The sequence below is a fragment of the Lagopus muta genome, chromosome 5 (genome assembly GCF_023343835.1).
Source record: "Lagopus muta isolate bLagMut1 chromosome 5, bLagMut1 primary, whole genome shotgun sequence".
Lineage (NCBI taxonomy): Eukaryota > Metazoa > Chordata > Aves > Galliformes > Phasianidae > Lagopus > Lagopus muta.
Window position 1 is genome coordinate 21192622 of NC_064437.1, and position 16941 is coordinate 21209562.

The window sequence follows — 16941 nt, forward strand, 5'->3', positions numbered from 1 at the left end:
CTTGCACAGGGCCTGTGGGACAGACGGCCCCTTGCTGTTGATAGTTCGATTACAGCACTCACCCACAGCTTCTGAGGAGTGCGAAGAGAAGAAATTGCTTTCTTAGGCAAGGTGTTTTCAATTCAATTCTCACCCATTAGCTCTGTTTGGTTAAGTTTTGAATTACTCCATCAGGTGACTGATGAGTTTATTTTTTTTTTCTTCTCACAATGGTATTAAAATGGGCTTGGTATAAGATTGGGTGAAGGGGAAAAGTATAAAGATGACTACTTACCAGTGCTCCTTTTTTTTTTTTTTTTTTTTTTTTTTTTCCTGGTCTAATGTATCAATGGCAATAAAGATAAAAATGAATACTGAATCAGAAGGGTCACCTGTTTGACTACTTTGTGAGCTGCTTGTATACAAGATATAGGTAGCAGTTAAATGACATGATTCTTAGGGTTTTTAGAGCTTTGTGTAGATGAGAATGTTTATGATTGTTTCAATTCAACTTCTAGCGTGGCTGCCTTGTAAAACTGAGATAGCTGGAGTAATGGAAGCTGCCATCCTTGGATGTGTTTGGGGTCACGAACCCAGGTGTGTGAGGAGTGGGGCACTGGCAGCCCTGAGCTGTGGGTGCTGCCCTGCTCTGCCCTGCCTGCTCCTCACCAGGAGCACATAGGAGGAACCTTGCTGTGCTCTCAAGCAGGAAGTAGCACAAATAGTAACAAACAGAGGTGCTGATGACACCTTCTCCTGTTGTGAGGGAATTTCCAGGCACACTTATTTTTTTCTTTAAGCAGAGGTTGCCCTCTTGTTTCTTTAGGGTGGGGGGGAAGGGGGGAAGGAGAAGAATCATAGAGATTTTGGTTTAATTCTTTGCTAATCTGTGCTTGAAGGGAGTTAGGAAGCAGTAATCCAGGCATCCATAAACTACTGGAGATATGGTTCACTTATGTAGCAGGAGTCATCTTGTTTTCCTCTGCGTGCAGTTTGTGGAGATTGCACACAGCAAGTCTAATGTGAGGCAAAACTTCATGTGCCTGGGCAACCAGCAGTGCCACAGCTGAGCAGTGTGGCTGTTATGCTGGGTCTTGCTGCTGCCTAGCTCACTGAGTAGGCCTGTTGTTTGGTGAGAAGGCACAGGATCTTTGCTAGATCTTTCTCAAAATCAAGCTTGCAGCAGTAATACCACATAGCCCACAGTGTTTTCAAGTTCTTTGCCTTCATTTTAAAATAGCCAAGATGCTGCATGAAGTGTCTGTTTTCAAGGGGGTGCAGAGTTACTTTCAAATCTGAGCTGGATGTAAAACTTGCAAATGTGAATGCCCTGAACCTCACTGTTTCCAGTTATTGCTCATCTCATGAGCTCACTGCACCACATCTCTTACTGTCCAATTTTGAATACAGGCTCTATGGCAGAAGAACAGAAACACCTTTTGTAAATGTGCCTTGAATGTTAGCAGTGACTTAAGGCAAACATGGTTCTTGTTCTTGTTCTTCTGCTACCACTTCAGTAAGTTCTTAGATCCTCAATGATGTGAGCTGCGATTCACTCAGATTACATGGAAAAAATGGGAAAAGCAAGAATAATGCTGCAGGTCCAAATGACATGCAGTTGTTCCCACAATTCTAAGGACTTAGCAGGTAAAAGAAAGCCCTGCTTATTTTGCAAAAAGGCCAAATGGAAGCTGGACATATTCACTTGATCCGTGCACTGTCTGTGCAGTGAACTCTCACCCTGATTAAGGTCTTATCCTGAAGCATGGCTAATAGCATTGCAGCCTGGAGGACCCTTTCTTTCTATTCCTGGTAGCTGAAATGACTTTCTGCTCTGTCCTTCAGAAGTAACAAATTCTCGGGTAAAAAGGGATTGACCTGCAGCTTTGGAGGAGGTTTGAGTGGTGGCCAGACATTGGCCATCAATCTGATCATAAATGGGGAAAAAAAAAACCCCATCTTATTTCATGCTTGGAGTGCTGAGGAAATGCCAAGGAGCTGACAGGGCAGGCGCTTTGCAGAGTGGAGTGGGTGTGCGTTGTGAGTTTTCCCATCCTGTTAGAAACAAGATTCTGAATTCCTGCAGATGTGACCCCACTGTCTTGAAGCTATCTAGTAAGATACTCATCTGACGAAAGACCTTGTTAAATCCTGAGCCATTTGTGAAATCACTGAGTAATTTGGTGCACTTGTAGTATGGGGTATGTTGCAAGTGTAAGTCCTAGAGAAACTATTGTAAATCATGATAAAGTTTTCAGCTTACTTGCAAGCCTACCTAACCCATGCTTGGCTACCGATAAAAGCAGCTTCTTTAGGAAAAGCTCCCCACTGGGAGGAAGGGATTTCCATCTTATCCACTTGGTAATTACTTGTCTGAGAGTCACTGGTACCAAACCATGCTGGCAAAGGCTTACAGGCACAACTGCTGGGAGGCAACTGCAGGAGGCTGCTGGCTTCTTCTTCCATGTTTCCCTAGGACAGTGCTTAGTGTTTGTTAGTTGATGTTATTTTCATTTAGAAAATGCTTCAGTTTCCATGAGAGAAGTTAAAAGGAACTGCTGGAAGTCAGCTTTGAACAAGTCTTCTCTATCTCCAGTGGGAGCAAGGTACCTGTGCTGCCTGGGGGGCTCTGTAGTCAGTGGGAGGCAAGGCAGGAGCTGCTGGCTGGGCAGAGCTGAGGTGCTGGACCTTGTGTGGCAGGGCAGAACTCGGCACCTTGTGGAACGTGCTGCTGAGAGCATGGCCTCAGCATGGGTGCGCTTAAACACCTGGAAAAATCTCCATATATATTAACACATAGGTGCAAAAGGCAGCAGGTGTGGTGTGTGGAAATGTGACCTGGGTGTGCCGTGTCGGCACATGGCTCATAGCTGCTTGCTGCAGTGCTGGGTGTTGCTGTGGGGGCACAGCAATGGCAGTTTGGGGGATAAAGATCAGCGGCTGAAGGGGGGGTGGGGGGGGAGGGGAGGTAGAACTTGATACAACTTCCTAAGTGGGTTTTCTTTTGCTTTTTTGAGAAGATGCTATGGGTATGGTTGCTTCTATAAGAAGTCCTCTATGAAACAGAGTGAGAAGAAACAGCATTCTGATGCAAGTTTACCTCCCCCCCCGCAACATTTCTTTGATAAGCAAAAAATACCCAAACTATGAGGTCTGAATAGGAGCATACTTTCAAGTATTTTCTAGTGGCACCTTCATTTGCATGCTGTCTTTAATCTGTCAGGTTTCAAGTGCTGGGGAAGCTAGCGAGTGTTCCTTAGTTCTACTCCCCTATGAAGTTTCCTCAATGCGTGCTGTCCTTGTTCTTTCTTTTGATGGCTGAGGCTCAGAAAACACTGCAGCTCCCTCATCATGTGTGCAGTGTCTCCCAGCTCGCTGGCTGCAGCTGCTGGCTCCAGCTGGCCCCTGGTAGTGGGGGCTGAGCACTGCTGCCCCATACTGTCCTTGAGCTGCACCCCATGTTTCTGCTGCCCTCCAGCCCTGTGCTTGCAGAGCTCTTGGTGAGTGGATTGGAAGCTGCTGTATGAGAGGGTTTTTTTTCTGGAGATCTCTCCACGCGAATGCTCTTTTTCTCCATCAGACTTCATGTGTGGGAAGGCTTGCATTGCACCTCATGTTCATCTGTTATTTCATTTCTGAGTAACTTGTAGTTGTGAGATAATGTATTGATACAAAAGCATCATTGGAATTACTGTTGCCACTTGCTGTCAAGCTGTTCCAAGCATGTGGCAGCCTTTTGACTTGGAAAAATCATGGCATTGCAAATTCAGAAAACCCTTTATTACTGACAACTACACTTTCTGTCAAAACCAGTTGTGCTCATAGCTCAGGTATGTTTATAAAGCAGTTCCCTGAGATCATGATAAATCATATTCAACTTTGTTAATTGCATTCCTGTGTTCATGTGAGAGAATCAACCCAGAACTTTTTTTAGACTGAAAAGCGCTGTCTCCTATAAGCTTTACTTTGCTGCCTGCCTTTTTCTCCCTGAGTATTTTCCCAGTCCTGTGTCTCTTGACCCCATCTCTTTTTTCCCCTCTCAACGGATGGCTTTTTCCCCAGTGATTATCATTACAGCATCAGAGAAAATACAGCTGGAGGGATGCTGAGCAGTCATCTAGCCCCATCTTTCTGTCCCAAGACATGCCTATTTTTGCCTATCCTGCTCTGCAAAACCCACAGGGATGAAGGTTGTGCCTCTCCAGGCAGAATATTGAACTACTTAATTAATCTGTTTCATTTTTACTTCAACTCTGTTTTTCTGTCTCAAATTATTCTGGGTTGTTATCAAGAGAATTACCTGAGATGATGTTTCTCAGCATGTGTTTGTAGTTTATGTTCCATTACCAAAAAGAATGTGTGCTAATTAGCTTACTCTGTTGTATTTTTGGATGATGCTTATAATCTATGATCTTAATGATGTTGAAGAGCATTCTTTAGATTATATTAACTGCTGAAACGTTGGGGAAAATTACCACTCGTAAGCTTTGCCTCTTCTTATTTATTGTGGTTCTGAATACACTGTTTCTGATTTACTCAGCCATAGAATCATTACTTAGATATTTTTTAGATTTGTTGCAAAAATTAAAATTTACTAAAAATGGCTTTCCTAATTACAAGGATCATCTAAAAATGCTTTTCTTTTTAAAAAGTGGGGGGAGGATTAGCCGTTTCTTGCTTCGCTCATGCTGCACATCTGCTTACTGAGAGATCTCTCTTGAAGCTGGCAAAGGTATGTTATCATCAAAATTAGATTACGTTTAATTTTCATGACTGAGAATTTACAGCAGTGCTCATGTGAACATAGTGGAAGATTTGGATTGGAAAAAAATGCCTCAGTGTTTGCAGAACCATTGCTTTTCCTTTAGTCGCTGTTCCAGGTTGAGAAGCATGCTGCCCAGCCCAATCTCCTCTCTGTGCTACCCTTACAGGCTTTGGAGAGGAGCAGGGCTGTGGTGAGCTGCCCTTAGAGGCTTGTCTATTGTGGGCACAACACGCACTGATTCATGACTGCTAAATTTGAGAACTCACTACATTTGTATCTGACTTAAACTTGGATCACTTGGGAAAGACACAGGACTTAATGTGACCAAAACAGAAAGTCCTCTGCACTGCTATGTACTACGAGGTTGGGAAACAAAATGATTTTTCCTACTGTCTGTAATGGCCTTTGCATACTTATTGATACAGATAGTTTAGATGGCTACATGTGTCTTCTCATAGATTTCTGTGTAATCATGCAGGATCCCTCAAGCTCAGCTGCAGACATCTGCTCTGGTCTAGCAGTGCTGTGATATGGAGGACCTCGCTGTACCTGCACTGCATTGTTTACCCATTTCTGTGACTTATTGGCTTTGTAAGGAGACAGAGAAGGTGCAGCGTACCAAACTGTTATGGTAATTTAGACTGAATTCCTTTTTGAAAGTTGGGAGCTCTGTGTCATACCCGGCCATATCTAAAATATATTTGTTTTCAGGGCTGAGCATGCGGTACTGTAACTAGTACTGTGCTGAGTGCTTGGTGAGCTTGCTTTTCCCTTCATTACTGTTAAGCATGTTCTGTTCTTCTGCTTTCCAGGATTCAGGAAAGTCTTTCTGCACTTCAGGAGAACTATTGCAGGGAAACAGACCAGTGATTTAACCCATATTGCATTTCCTCCTGTAACATCAAGGCTTACTGGAGGTTATAGGGATGTTGGAGAGTGTACTGATAATTCAAAATGACAGAGAAATTGGAGGGCTGCATTTAGGATGTAATGCTGTTCTGTTGGGACAAGTATAACATACTGTGCTTCAACAGAAATAATGAGTATGAGGAGCAGAACAACTCATGGTGCAACAGTTCTCAGTAAGGAAATACATCAAATTACAGCTGACCACAAATGAGTAATATCATGCTTGAAAAACAAAAAGTATTGCTGCAGTTTATTTAGATAAAACAGGAGAGAAAAAAAAAAAAAAAAAAAAAGCAATGTATCCTAGAGTAGCTGTGAAGTAATGCTGCTGTTCTGTTCATTTCTGATCCAAACCTTGGTTGAAAAGGTTCTGGAAAGTTATGAGATGTGGGGGCATTTGGTAGCAGTACATAGAAGGGTGAGACTGGTAGCTTATGGGGGGGGGGGGGGGGGGGGGAGGGGGGGGAACAACAAGCATTTTATGAAGAAAGCATAAAAGAATCTATGGTTGCTTAGCAATGGGAATAGAAGACTATGGAAGAGAGAGCATGAAAGATCTCTGGAAGAAGAAAGCATAGTATTCTTCATGAGGATAATGGCCTCAAATTGCACCTAGAAAGATTCCGGTTAGATTTTACTGAGAATTTTTGAATACTCAAGAGGAAGCTTTGGAACAGATTGCCTGGGAAAGCAGAGAGGTTGAAAATAAATAATCATATAGCATTCTTTCTAATGCTGAATTTTTAAATGCAGGACTGTATGACTTTAGACATCTACTGACCCCATATCCAAGTGGAGCAGACCCACAGGGTTCATTGAGTCCAACTTCTGGCTCCAAGCAGTGTGTGTTAGTCCATGCATCTGAGAGTGGTGTCCAAATGCTTTTTGAACTCTGGCATTTAGGGCCCAAGAGCTGGAGACACCTGAGCACCAGCTGTGCTTACCAGCTCTGGTTTGGCAGGGTGGAGAGGGCAGATTTCTCTGGTGAGAGCAATGGATGGTAAGGAGGCACAGGGTGTGATCCGCTCACCAAATTAACTGTATGTACTGGGATCACAGTAGGTATGATATTATCTATTCTATTGTTATATTTCTTAGTTAAAATGCTTTCTATTAAGCTTCTAAGATGGAATTATTCAACGTCTGATTTATTTGTATATGCTTAACCCAAATTTACTCACTGAAACTATTTATTTGCATAGGTGTTTGTGAGGGGAGGTTGTTCTGTGGTTATTATTCAGCGTATGTACTTGAACTGACTGGAGCCTCATTTGATACTTAGAGTGAATTCTTTGTAACCTACTGTAGTAGTCTCCTTATTGTATGAGGACAAGGTTTTTCCTGAAGCTTGCTGTAGGTATTGTAGCTCAGTGGGGTTTTTTTAGTCATCTTAAAGACTTTAAGTTACCTATTCTAAATGGATCCCTTTTCTCACATTTTTAAACTAAACCTGGAGCTAAGGCACACATGTGAGTCAAGGTTTTTCAAATTAAATGCTTTTTCGGGAGCCGAAACAACTTGCCAGCATTTCTTATTCTCCTCTCAAACTTAGATGAGATTATATGCAACTTTACTCTAGCACTGCTGAACTAGAAATTTTATGATAGCAAAATTTTAATTGCAACTCATGACCTTTTAATTAAAACTTCAGAAATCAGAGGCTGTGTTGTGTCACTTCCTGCAGCCTTGCTGCAGTCGTGTTCCACCGTGGAGGATGGCTGAGGGCTGGAGCTGTCCTCTCAGAAACTACATAAAGGTTCCATTAGATGCTCACGATTTATGAAGTAGCATGGAATGAGTGAATGCAGTGTGCAGCTGTGTGGGCTCTATTACCATACCATGCACTGCATGGCCACTCAGTACACCAAGTGATGCTCTTACAGGGCCCCACCAGGGAGTGGGTGATGCAAACAAAGGATGCTCAGGTTTTCCTTGCTTATGCTGAGTGTGGTCTGGTGTAAGAATAGTCAGTCTGGGTGCAGCAGACCTGAGAAGAACTCTCGTATATGCTTACACATGCAGCGTATATACACTTCATGTGTGCAGCCAACCATTTGTTCTTACCAGCACACTTGTGCAAAAATGGTGCCAAGTGCTTCTCCAAAGAAGTCTGGCAAAAGTGGGGAGTAAGGAGAAATTTGGTTGTTCCTCAGCTGGCTGCAGCAACATCTATTTCTGAGTGATTCTCTTCCTCTCACCTGTAAAATGAGCATAAAATTGTGACCTAACATTGCCAGATCAGATGGGGTATCTGGACAGTAATCCTCAGGGAAACAAGAATTCAGTCTTTGTAAACCTGCATTAAGTTGCAGAATTGGGTTTTGCTTTCTCTTTTTATTTCTAAATCAGTACCATTTTGTTTATTCCTCTGTGGCACTTGTGCAAAGATGACACAGATGTCAGATGCTGTCCAAGTCTGGTTCCAGATACAGAAACTAACATCAGCTTCCAAAACAAGCCCAGTCTCTGACTTGGGAAATTAAAAAGCTTCAGGATTTTATGATAGAGGTGCTACCGAGGGTTAAGGAACAGACAGAATGCAGTCATTTGAATTTTGAGGCACAAGCCCCACCAGATGTTCTAAAAAAGAAGTATTATGTGTACTCGCTAAAATCACCAGCTGAATGCCAGTAATAACAGCCGCAAAACTCTGCTTGGGGCAGGTGGCAAATCTTGGAATATAGCTTTTGCTGGATATGCAGCACTGAATGAGTTTCTTGAGTTTAGGTAGGACTGTTTTCTTGAATGTTGCCCGTTTTGTGCTTTCAGGAACAATGCAGAATGTTATCTTGATTATTATTTTCTGTTGACTTACCCAATTTTAATTGTACTGACGTGATGCATAATGCCTTTTTGCCTGAAAGTAAAAGGAGAACACAGTGAAAATGAACATTGTACTTCAGTTCAGTGAAGTGGAATATGCTTTCAGGTTCTTGTTTTTACTACTTCAAGAAGCGCTGGGGAGCCCTCATGTGAAATGAAGATTGCAAAAGGAGAGGACAGTGAGCTGTGGCCGTAGGTTTCGTGTCTGTTAGCAATTAGGGCTCCCAAAGAGGTAAGCGGAATTGCTGGCCTTGCTGCCAGTGTGCACAGTGTGCTCCAGTGAGACACTGATCACTCCACAGGCATGTCATTGTGATGTGGAGACATGACTTATTTTCTGACCAAAAATAGTTACTTAGATCCAAGCTTTGGAAATTTCTGAGGTTATTCTTTGTTCCTGATTGCGACGTTCTAAAATTAAGCAGAGAGGTTTTAGTGTTGTGATTACTTCCTTTTCTGAAGATTGACGTTATGCTTCCACTGAGCAGTGAAAGGAATCGCCAAATTTCTCTTGAATTTTATGCAATAACTGTTGCAAACTGAAAGCACAAAAAATCCTCCACAACTCACCTTTGGTTTCATTATGATGTTGCTAAAATATTCAATAACTGTTTATTATGGAAATGTTGTTAGCACCTGCCAAAACAATCTGCTCCATGCCTAAGAAACACAGCTTTCAGCTGGCAACGTTTCAGCAGCCTTTCTCCCTGTGAGATGCTCAGCACACCTATTGGCTGAGAATAGCTCAGCGTTTCTCTATAGAAACTGCTATAGGTGGTAGAGAAGATCAGGGCAGAAGGAATGGGTAAAAACCAATAGGACCAACCACAGACCAAACTGAATTTCTGTGGCTGTAGCTTTCTGTCCCCCATAATGCTTTGTCTCTCACTTTTCCTTCTTGATTCTGCTCTCAAATGGAGGTTTTGGGGATACCGGTTTATTTGGTGCAGACCTGAAAAGGTTTTAATGGTTGGCATGAGCTTGAGGGGCTTCCTGGCCTGGTTTACTGCAGAAGAAAGGTGATTGTATGGCATCTGGAGCAAGGAGATGATTTACATCTAATAACTTTATTTTTCATGGGGCTAAATCAGAACAAAAATGAGCGCACTAATGCTGAGGCCCTCAGCCTGGTTATTATCCAGATGTGTCTGTGACTTATTTACATACAAGAAAAGTAAGGGGAAAAGCTTTTCTGTTCTAAGTGAGAACTGTATTTATTCTTTTAGTATACTTTTAGATGGAATGCTCTTCAGTTCTCTCTTGTTTCTAATCTTCCCCAAAAGTTTTTGTTCCCCCTTGTAGATGTAAGAAAGCTAATTGTCCAAATACATGGATTTTCATAAAGAACGACTGTAGAACCTTCCTGTTACTCTTAGGATTAAAAAATGTGGCTATTTGACTGCTTATTGCTGAAACAGATTTTTACTAATTTTACTAAAATCTAAATTAAATCTAAATTCAGTCTAAGTAAGGTTGAGTTGGTTGAGGTAAGTTTTATGTCTTCTTCGGGTGCATTTTATGCTGTTGATTTGGCACCTGACCTGGAGCAAGGGGGGATGCTTGTGGCCTGCTGTCCTCTGCAGCTGGCAAGTGTGGGCACTGCAGCTGTGTGCAGGGCAGCGGGATGTGAAAATATCATGTAGGGTATTTGTCCTTTAAAGCCTCAATTTGTAGCAGCAACCTTCTGTGTGTCGATGAAGATGAATGGAAACCTCTGTACTTTGCCAGAAGTGGAGAAGTCTCCAGATCTGATGTGAAGTGCAGCACTCAGAAGGCTTCTGATTGATCAGGCAGTGCTAGCTGTAGAGACTGATGTGAGAAATGGAAATCTGGGTGTCTCACAGACATCAGCTCTTCCAAAGATGGGAATCCCAGCCCCCCCTGCTGTAGCCCAAGGGCTACCAGGCAGTTTCCTCTTGCTCAGGGCTTGCCCTGGTTTCTTGCCCCTGGAAACCTGGGGCTGCTGCCCACAGCACTGAGAGGGTCTGAAGTGTTCACCTGGCTTGTGCCTGTGCACTGGTGAGAGTTGCAGAAATCACCCAGTTTCCAGGTGTTGTGGCTTGTGCCACACTGTTGGGAAGCAGGTAATTTCACTTGAGCATGGGAACAGCTAGTTGTGTTAATGGATGCTTCGTGTGTGTTTGTGATGCACTTTAGTGGGAGGGCATGAGGAAGATTTGGTATTGTAGGAGATGAGCAGCGTCTGGAGGATCAAGTGTATAATTCAATGGTTGAGAAGTTGTGGTTCAGATTGCTGCGCTAGGTGCATTGACAATAATATTAATTACAGGTTAATGCATAGCCTGAACAGTAAGTGAGAGTTTTGACAATTAACAGTAAACATGAAACAATTGTAATAGATTAACGGAAGCTTTAAGGTATAATCTAAATGCTGTTTTTTAAATGACTCGGAGTGGAAAAATATTCAAATGTGTCTTCTCTCCAATCTCTTCCTTGAGTCTTGGGTGTGCTGGCACTGTCTTTAGATTTGCAAAGATCCCTATTCTGTACCTCATGGAGATGCTTGTTTTCCTCTTCATAGTATATCACTTTTTTTTTTTTTTTTTTTCAATGCTTGGATGAGATTTTGTATCATTTCATTTCTTAATTAAATTAAAATGTGAAAATTAAGTATGGGCTTAAAAACTGTAGTGGTCAGGTTGAAAAGAAGAGTTAAATATGGAAGCAGTTTGGTACATTATGCAACCTGCTCACCTGTATGAAACAATAAACATAGTTTCATAAATATGAAATGCCTCTTTAATAATCCAGCATCTTCCGTAGTTTTCACCTACGTTTTTGTACTTGCCTCAGAGCTTGAAGCTAAGCTGACCCTCTCTTTAATATTAATGTACTCTGACTGTAATACTCTGTTCCTTTGCCTCTGATTAATGCTGTCTGTCAATTATTTACAGATCCAGTGGTACTGTGGAAGTTCCCGGAGGACTTTGGAGACCAGGTTGGAAACATGAGATTGAACTTTTTTTTTAATGTTAGAATAATGATAAAAATGCTCTCCTATTCAGCTACAGAAAGGCAGATGCTAATGATAGCGGTAAGGAAGTCTTCACCCAACTGGTGGCTCGGTGATTAGAATGCCTTTGTGACAGGAATACTCAATTGCAGTTTTCCAGCTCTGCATATTGTACTGTTTCTATCACCCTGGTTTTTAGATAGCTCATTTTACAAGCTGTCTCTGTTGAGAGTGTGGTCTTGTTTAACCTGTCCTAATATTAAAAATGGGGGAAATGTATCAGACAAAACTTGTTAATATCAAGAAGCCAAATATTGTTATGAACTTGTGTCAAAAGAATCCTATCAAAACAAGCAGGCAAAAAAGCTGAAGTCCTCCATAAGATTTGTTTTGTCATTTTAACGTCAGAACCGTTTCTCCCTTTAATCCTTTGCAATGCAGAATGGTGTATATTTGATATTATTGTAGAGATGCCATAATTACTTAGTTTAAAAAAAAATAAATTATCAGCCCCTTATAAAAGTTAGTGCTCTACGCTTACTGAATTGGATAGCACGAGTGCCCCAGCTTCTGGCTATGAACTAATCCTTATAGGAAAGTGTATACATGCAGGGCAGATGCATTATTTCACTGTTCTAATAACAGCAATGCAGTTAACTAGGATTATTTTGCCTAGACTTTTCAAAATACTTGTATTTTAAAAAAAAAAAAAAAAAAAAAAAAAAACAACTTTTAAGTTTGTATGTTCTGTGGTCTAAATTTCTATGTTATGATTATATGATTCTAAGTTTTTTATTATTGGAAAAACTTGGAGATGAGTTTCTTCAATGGAAGTATTTGTTTTTCTAAAGAAAAGCACATGAAAAGAATTAGAATGTGTCTGTATTTGCATTTGCATTTCTCTTAGACTGATACCAAATCCAACATATTCTTCATTGCTAGTGTCCCTGCAACAGATGATCTGAAAGATCATCAATTTTTTACACTAGATCTTGATTAATTGTTGACTTTTTTTTTTGAATCAATAATACAAGATTCTATATAGGCAGCCATAAGTTGATTCATGATGAAAGGAATAAATATACAAGTGCAGAAGGTAGAATGTCTGGTTAGGGAATAGCATCAGTCAGAAATGTGTAGCTGTAAGATAGTGATAAATGGTATATGAGGAAAGTGTGCTCTAGTATGTTCTTAGCTTGACATTCAGTGAGTTTTGATAATTTTCCTAGCTGCAGGAGGATTGTCTTCATTGTGATTTAAATTCTTCTTTTCTGGTTTTGTTTTATTCTTTTTGTGTTGCTTAAGATAGACTTGATTTAAAAAAAAAAATGTATAAAGAAAAATGGAGCTTATTCAGTGAGTCGAAGGTTATTCAAAGAACAGCTGGTGTAGAAATATGATTAGAAGATGAAGCCCACTGAAAACTGGAAGGGAATCATATGGAGATGCAATAGACATACCTAATCTGAAAAAAAAAAAGAGTCCTCAGGCAGTGGCCTTTGAGCTCAGAAAAGCCTGTGCTTACATGCTGAGTGGTATCAGGAATCCAGTACTTCAGGTAGATTGCTTCTCTTCCTGGAAAACAGTATGTTTTTCTCCTCTTCCTTACAAAGGAAATTTTCCTGCTGGAATTGCTGGATTTGAGCAGAATGCATTGCAGCTTATGTAGTGAACCCTTGAGCTGAAAGATGGAGCGCAGTCAGTAGGCTGTTCTGTGCACATGTGTGCATATTGAACTCTGTAGGTTTGGACTGGAGATCTGTGCATCCACAGATATCATGGTTTTCTATAAACGAGCTGTCAGTAAAACTATCAAGAATAATACCAATGGACGTTTGGCAGAATATTTAAAAGAAAAAAAGAGAATGTTCTCAACTCAATTTTTCTGTCGTGTCTATTTTAAATGTAAGATGCATGAGTTAGTTTTTGGATGTATCCCAAAGAATCGTCTTTCCTAAATCCAAGGGCTGTCTGTTTGCACAGTGATGTGATAACAGTGGGCAAAATATTTTCCTCTCTTCCTGCATTTTTCTACAGTTTATCATGTCACCTTTTTGTTGCTTTCACAATGCAAAGAAAACTTGTCTATGCCACTTTGATTTCTTCCTCTCAGAACTTTCCAGTGCTTACTTGTTCCTATATCTGCCTTATTCTTGTGGCTAGTGTACGGTAGATCTTGATATGCTATCATACACCAAAAGCTGAGCAAATGATGGAATTACAGGTTACTATTGCACTGGCATTAGACACAAGTTGGACAACACTGAAGAAATACTGAATAATCTTATTGTTATAGGAAGAATGGAGGATTCTTGATTTGAGTGTATACAGGTTTTCAGTTTGAACGCTTAGTCCTCACCCCTATGTGAGATGTTGGGTTGTAGCTGTTTAATGTAATATTCTATACTTCCCATGTGTATACCTACAGGTGTCTTGCATTTCCAAAACTCCTCTTGGAGTGGCATTTTCATGATAAGATGAATTTGTTTTAGTCTTGTAATTTTTGTGTTTGTTCAAACAGGTTAGACCAGTGTTTGATCTCAGCTCTGCAGGCTCACTTTCATAAGGAGGCCTACGCAGAGAAAACTAAAACATTACAATTTCTGGAAGAAAAAAAATGAATTCTTAGAAACGAGGTACTTTTTAACGTGCTTTAGAGAAGAAGACCAAATTACAAGAAAAGCAAAAGAGAAGAAAACCCCCTTGCTTCCTGAATGAGATAGTTCATAACTATTTAAAAATGAAGTGTTACTGTGCAGAAAATGTCAACCAACACAGCTGAGATCTACAAATGCTGCTGCATTCACCTGGCAGTAGAGGTGGTAGCCAATGCCTTATTGATGTCTGATGTGCCTAGACGCTGCCAGTATGCCTCTGTTTGTAACTCTTCTGGAAATAAAAATACTCAAGCTCCTGGAAACTTCTTTGAGTTAAAATATTTCTGGGCAAAGCATAGTACTGGCACCAGGAAAAGTCGAAAGAAGAGTGCCAAAAGTGCTGGGAGATGCTAGGAGTTCTTTCAGTTCCAATGTATGTTTCTGATAGGTAAGTGGTGTGTGCAGCTGTGACTGTAGACACCAGTGTGGGGGACCAATCCTTAACTGTGAGGCAGCCAAGGGCAGTTTAAAGACGATGCACGGTGCATTTGGTAGTACCAGGAACAGCATGCTGACAGCCTGTTATAATGAGGAATTCAGTTCACTATTGTCATATGGGAGATAGTCCAAGCTTCTGTGTGTAATTTAAAAAAGAAAAATTGGTTTATTTTTCTTGAAAGATGGACAAAGATTAAGGAAAATCTGTACGCCAGGGTTTTCTGCCTTTTACGTTAGGCTTCATCCTTTTATCTTGTCTTAACCTGTAAGACATTTGAGGTTTAATGTTTCTTAGCAGCAGTAGTGCTTACAACTGTTTTAGCTGTGTAAAAATGCAGTAGCTTTTTTTAACCTTGCTGGTTACTCTCCCAAAATGATGTCCATCTGCAGTAAGTGCCAGAATCTGTATATGGTTTATAGGAAAAACTGTTTCACTGAGTAGTTGTTTTTTTCCTCATTCAAGCTTCATAATAGCACAGTAATTTCTTTGGTCTGTGACTTCTCTGTTGGTGGAAAAAAGTCACACCTAAGAAGACAGTGCTAATAGCAAATATAGCAGGAAACTAGAGCCCAATTACCTAATAAGACTAGGAATGGTTGATTAATAAAGAGCTGAGGCTCCGCATTAGATTGCTGTGTTGTAGACTTCATCCTTTCTGCTCCCACCCTTTGCTTCTCAGGTAAGGAAACTGAAACTGCTTTTTTGTCAGGCCTTTCCCATACCCTGCAGATGAGTAATCCATCTGGGTTAGGAATATTGCATCTCATCCGAGGTGTCTGTACTGTTTTCTACAAAGTTGCTGTAATTATCCTTGCATTGTTCTCTCATATCTTATATCATAATGTATAGTTTTTATTTTTGTCATAGCTGATTATGTACAAGTAATTGCTGAAATGTGAGTAATAAGCCTTATTCCTTATCCTATGGTGAACCAGCTACTGAACACCCTTTTATTTGGATTTACATACATGTAAATCTATCCAGTGTAAATCAGATAATCCATGCAAATTACTGTATAAATATCTTTACTTATAAATGTGTGTCTGTAAATGCCAGTTGTTTAAGGGCTAACTCTTGTCTTGTAAAGTTATATTTTAGTCTTCCTTCAACCGAAGAAATCTCACACTTTACTTTGAGTGTGTGTGTGAACTACTGAAAGTTAAGGCAAGTTTAAATGAATGTCTGGTCAGATTCCAAGTGTTCAGATTATTGCAGGACTGAAAATTCCATTGCATGGAGTATGATAGAAATTCTGTGAGCGAGGTCATCATGGAAAATACTGTATTATTCTTTGAAGGATTTAAAGTATAGCGTAAGTCTTACTAAAAAACTAAATCACAGCAAGTCTTGTTGTCTGGGCCAAAATGACTTGTGGAAGTCAGCTGTAATGATTCTGTGTTCCTATATGCTGTCCTGAGAGAGCAGCGCCAGCCCAGCAGGTGTGAGGCCGTTGACATTCTTCTCAAGGCTGCAAGCATGCTGTTAGGGGATGCATATCATGGTCTCCTTGCATTTGATGGCTTTGTTCTGTTATTCTGCTGAGGTACTAAATACGTTTCAAATGTTTATGTTAATTAGTTTGGTGCTTGTTTTTTTTATTAGTAAATCATGGAAATGGTTTGGGGATTTTGTTGCTTGTGTATTAATAAGCAGTTAGTATTTGGGTATGCTGGTATGAGAAAGGAGGAATCAATTACGTAGATTATTAATTTTCACAAGTACTTTTTTGTCTAAACATTACAAGTTCTTGCTTATTTTAGAATATCTATGGACTTGAATCCAGTAAATATCAGGAAAATGATTAACCCAACTGATGGCAACTTTGCATGTTGCAAGTGAGCTCTGTCAAGTTAAAAGAACTTCCTGAGACTTTCTTACATTCATTTTTCCTGTTTGAAAAATACGTTCTTCTCCAGAGTACTGTGTCTGTATGGCAGCAATGATCTCCATATATGTGAATGAGTAGATAGACTACCAGCAGAAAAACATTCTGAGGTGTATTTAGAAATACAAGTGAACAGCTAAAACGTTTGAATGGAAGATATCTATCTTGTTCTGATAAATATTCTTCGGAATGACCACTCATCTAGGCATGCTGGGAACACCCAGAATTGCTGATACTTCAGCATCTCTCAAACTGTAAATATTTCTCAGTGACTTTAAAAAAAAAAAAAAAAAAAAAAAAAAAAAAATCATCCCAACAGACAGGATACATCTTTACTGTGAGACTTTTATTTTTAAAAACATAGCAGCCCAACACAGAAAACTTGAACTTTCTTGAAATTCTGAGAACAGGTGGCAACATCAAGTATACTTGTTGTCAGGATTGTAGCAGTTCGGTTTCATAGAGCTTTTAAGTTCAAGATGCTGATCAGCATATGGTACTGGCTAGCTG

General features: G+C 40.3%; 1 protein-coding gene across 2 annotated transcripts in view; it reads left to right on the top strand.

Annotated features, from left to right (window-relative positions):
• DENND1B (DENN domain containing 1B) overlaps window positions 1-16941 on the top strand; it is a 144857-nt gene that overhangs the window by 21811 nt on the left and 106105 nt on the right. For both annotated transcript variants that reach the window (XM_048944265.1, XM_048944266.1), the window contains exon 3: window positions 11392-11435. In XM_048944265.1, coding sequence (XP_048800222.1) covers window positions 11392-11435 — 44 coding nt within the window. The remainder of the gene's footprint in view (window positions 1-11391; window positions 11436-16941) is intronic.